Source organism: Drosophila guanche, unplaced genomic scaffold, assembly GCF_900245975.1.
Source record: "Drosophila guanche unplaced genomic scaffold, DGUA_6, whole genome shotgun sequence".
Classification (NCBI taxonomy): Eukaryota; Metazoa; Arthropoda; class Insecta; order Diptera; family Drosophilidae; genus Drosophila; species Drosophila guanche.
In genome coordinates, this window is record NW_022995743.1 from 5305647 (window position 1) to 5309503 (window position 3857).

The window sequence follows — 3857 nt, forward strand, 5'->3', positions numbered from 1 at the left end:
CCCATCCTGTCTCTTCGGTTGTGTTCCCGTTGGGACCGGAAGTGGTATTCCCCCCCCATGGCTCTTCGTTTGTGTTCCAGTTTGGACCGGAAGTGGTATTACCCCACCATGGACCTTCGGTTGTATTCCAGTTCGGACCGGAAGTGGTATTACCCCACCAGGTACCTTCGGTTGTGTTCCAGTTTGGACCGGATGTAGTATTTCCCCACCAGGGACCCTCAGTTGTATTCCAATTTGGACCGGCAGTGGTATTACCCCACCACGGACCTTCGGTGGTGTTCCTGTTTGGACCGGATGTAGTATTTCCCCACCACGGACCTTCGGTTGTGTTCCAGTTTGGACCGGATGTAGTATTTCCCCACCAGGGACCTTCAGTTGTATTCCAATTTGGACCGGAAGTGGTATTACCCCACCACGGACCTTCGGTTGTATTCCAGTTTGGACCGGAAGTGGTATTACCCCACCAGGGACCTTCGGTTGTGTTCCAGTTTGGACCGGATGTAGTATTTCCCCACCACGGACCTTCGGTTGTGTTCCAGTTTGGACCGGAAGTGGTATTACCCCACCACGGACCTTCGGTTGTGTTCCAGTTTGGACCGGAAGTGGTATTACCCCACCAGGGACCTTCGGTTGTGTTCCAGTTTGGACCGGATGTAGTATTTCCCCACCAGGGACCCTCAGTTGTATTCCAATTTGGACCGGAAGTGGTATTACCCCACCACGGACCTTCGGTTGTGTTCCAGTTTGGACCGGATGTAGTATTTCCCCACCAGGGACCCTCAGTTGTATTCCAATTTGGACCGGAAGTGGTATTACCCCACCACGGACCTTCGGTGGTATTGTTCCACCAGGGACCTTGGGTGGTATTGTTCCACCATGGACCTTCGGTTGTATTCCAGTTCGGACCGGAAGTGGTATTTCCCCACCAGGGACCTTCGGTTGTGTTCCAGTTCGGACCGGAGGTAGTATTTCCCCACCAGGGACCCTCAGTTGTATTCCAATTTGGTCCAGCGGTTGTGTTGTTCCACCACGGGCCTTCGGTGGTGTTCAAATTTGGACCGGAAGTGGTGTTCCAGTTCCAGTTGGGAGTGGTGTGAGTCGTATTCCAGATGGGCGGGGACAGAGTGCTGTTCTGGGGTGGCTGCTGGTCTGCGAGGCAAAAGGCAAGGACGATGGACGCCCTGTCCAGCTGAACGAGAGCCTGTTCCACCTCCTTGAGGATGCAGTGCCTGCTGCGCCTGTAGTCGTGACGGCTGAGGCGGACGGAACTGAACAGGTTCATGATCTGCATGAGATGAGAGTCGCTAGAGTCAGCCATCGGTGGGAGATGGGGAAGGCAATCACTCTTCCACTTACCGAGTCCACGTAGCAATCGCGGCTGGTGCAGGAGCGCAGCTCCCGCTCGAATTCCTTCTTTTTGTGGGTGGCATCCTTCAGGTCCCTACGAATGTCCTTCTCAGCGACCTTGATGCAGCGGCGAATCTTGTAGCCGGCACTTAGGAGGATCTCGACATTTTCCACCGTGTAGATGGCCGTGCACTCCTCAAGGCTACCCAGGGATTCTGCAGCCTGCAACTCATCGGAGTTTCCCACGAGGGCATCAAAGAAAAGTGACTTCCAGGACAGCTCGCTGGAGCTGGAGCTGGCTGGCTCCACTGCCACGAACGCCTATGAGAATCGCCTGTTGGTTCATAACTTTCTAGTGGGTCTTGGCTGTGCGCTCTCCGCTCACCTGGGCACTGACGAGCAGCGTGCACACTGCTAATATTTTGCAAAGAACCTCCATCAAGGCACTTCGAATCGTTTCTGAGTCGGCCCCTGGCATCCGCTGACCATTTTAAAGCGACTTCCACTTCAAAATTGATTATTTATTTTCACTTTTTTTCATTAAGTGAATTTATCTATAATTGTTTTGGGGCTGCCACAATCAGTTTAACTGTTGATAACAATGCATTGTCAGCTGATAAACAGTTTTATAGCCCAACGTTGAGTAGAGCGTTGGCCGCTGAGTAATGGCCAGAAGGAAATCCCCGGAAACCCCATCTCGGAAAAACCAACTTCCCGATCAGTCATCGAACACAACAAGAGGGGGGAAAATGCATTTAAAAAGTTGAAAACTTTAATTGTTCATCGAAAGTCTAATTATTCACTGGCAAATTCTCGACAGCGGATGTCAACTGCTGCTGCTGCTGCTGCTGCTGCTGTGTCAGCTGCTGCACTGGCTTCTGATCCTGTTGCTGCTGCTGCTGCACTGGCTTCTGCCCCTTCTTCTCCTGCTCCTTGGGCTTCTCCGAGATCACTCGCTGTGCGGGAATCTTGGCCACGCAAGTGTCAAAATCGTTGGCTGCCTGGATGGCCAGCACCTTGGCATCGCTGACGGCAGCGCTAATGCAGTTGGAACGTGTGGCCTGCACAACGGTGGCGTTCGAGGCAAACTGTGACTGAGTTTGGTAGGCCTGCGAGTTGGAGGAGTCCAGCAGCTGCAGGTTCTTGTCGAACTGTAAAAAGAGGAGATCATCAGGGACTGACACTAGATTGAGAGTAAAGAATAAACACGCACAGTGGACACGGTACAGTTGATGAAGCGGGCGGAGTCGGTCTCGTTGCGGCAGAGCTGCAGATTCTGCTCGAGGGACAGCAGCTGGTTGCGGATGATGAGCACGGTGGCATTGCTGTTCCTGTTGTTGGCCACAGTGGTGCTGTTGGCGGCATCCTCGCACGCATTGGTGGCATTGGCGAGCTTCTCGCTGTTCTTGGTGGTTGCGTTCACATAGTTGCTGGAGCAGGCCTGGCCAGCAGGGGACAGCGCCCGAGACTCCATCTGTCCCTCGACCATGCGGAACAGGACCTGCTCGAGGGCAGCATCACCTCCGAAATGGGCAGCGTTGACCTACATATAAGAAAACAGGAGTTGAAGTGTCTCATTTGTAGCTGCTTTGTCGCTGCAACTCACACTGAAGAGGGTCACGGCCAGCAGGATAACTCGTGTGTACAGATGCATCTTTATTATATGATTATTGCTCTTCAATTTGGTGTTACTGCCGCTTGCAGGCCCCTTTTATACGGAATGGCAATGCCAGCTTCCCCTGTACCACGGAAGTTGCACTCCGATAAGATATTGTAGGAGAAAACATGGCAAATTCGCTGCTAATTGGCTTCAGCAGAGCCAATATCCATCTTTCGTGTCTCCACATTACGTGGGTTAGATGCGTGGCTGTTGTGTTGCAGGGTAAAACGTCTCCCAATCAGTCGACATGTTCCATGAGGCTGCCGCTGATAAGCATTTCACCCCCCTCAGCTGGGGTCTGACAGTCTGCTCCATGTCTTATCTCTCGCTCTGTGATATGTGATATAAGAACCTAATTTAGAGCTGCTGAATCACTTGATATTGGCCGTGGCATGGCCCTGCAGACGATCTGGCCACATATCGTGCGTGTTTTATTAAATCAATGTGAAGTGGCACTTGAATAATGATTTTAATCTGTCGATTATACGCCCATTTTTTTGAATATTTTTCACTCTAAGAACACTGAGCCGCTTCCGAGAACTGATAGCACAAATTGTTGCTGATAAATAGTTGTTATAATAATTCCCAATTTCCATGAAATTTAGTTATCAGCGCAAGGGGTTTACCTGCTTCCCCTTTGAGTGGATGGTTAAATGGATCGTTGCGAGTGCGCTATCAGCTGAGGAATATTGGATAAAGAGTGCAAAATTTAAATTCTCCTAATTAACGCCACACATTCCGTTCCTTTGCTTGGTTTTATTTTGAAAAAGTTGCTGCCAAAAGAGTCAGTGACATGTTTATCAACGTAGAGAAAAAGAGAACTCTGGCGGCGGAGAGACGATGATGATGA

General features: G+C 50.9%; 2 protein-coding genes across 2 annotated transcripts in view; both read right to left on the reverse strand.

Annotated features, from left to right (window-relative positions):
• The window catches only part of LOC117592449 (nucleoporin nup189), a 2932-nt gene extending 1092 nt beyond the window's left edge, over nucleotides 1–1840 (reverse strand). Inside the window, exons 1-3 of the mRNA XM_034286213.1 lie at nucleotides 1733–1840; nucleotides 1357–1668; nucleotides 103–1285 (exon numbers count right to left, since the gene is read on the reverse strand). Of these exons, the coding sequence (XP_034142104.1) occupies nucleotides 103–1285; nucleotides 1357–1668; nucleotides 1733–1825 (1588 nt within the window). The 5' untranslated portion in view covers nucleotides 1826–1840. The remainder of the gene's footprint in view (nucleotides 1–102; nucleotides 1286–1356; nucleotides 1669–1732) is intronic.
• Nucleotides 1841–2097: 257 nt separating this feature from the next.
• LOC117582139 (ras-interacting protein RIP3) lies at nucleotides 2098–3043 on the reverse strand. The gene is made up of 3 exons (XM_034269725.1): nucleotides 2954–3043; nucleotides 2561–2890; nucleotides 2098–2498 (listed from the first exon to the last, which is right to left on the reverse strand). The coding sequence occupies exons 1-3, from the start codon at nucleotides 2999–3001 to the stop codon at nucleotides 2139–2141; spliced, it is 738 nt and encodes a 245-aa protein (XP_034125616.1). The 5' UTR covers nucleotides 3002–3043; the 3' UTR covers nucleotides 2098–2138.
• Between the last annotated feature and the right edge of the window lie 814 nt (nucleotides 3044–3857).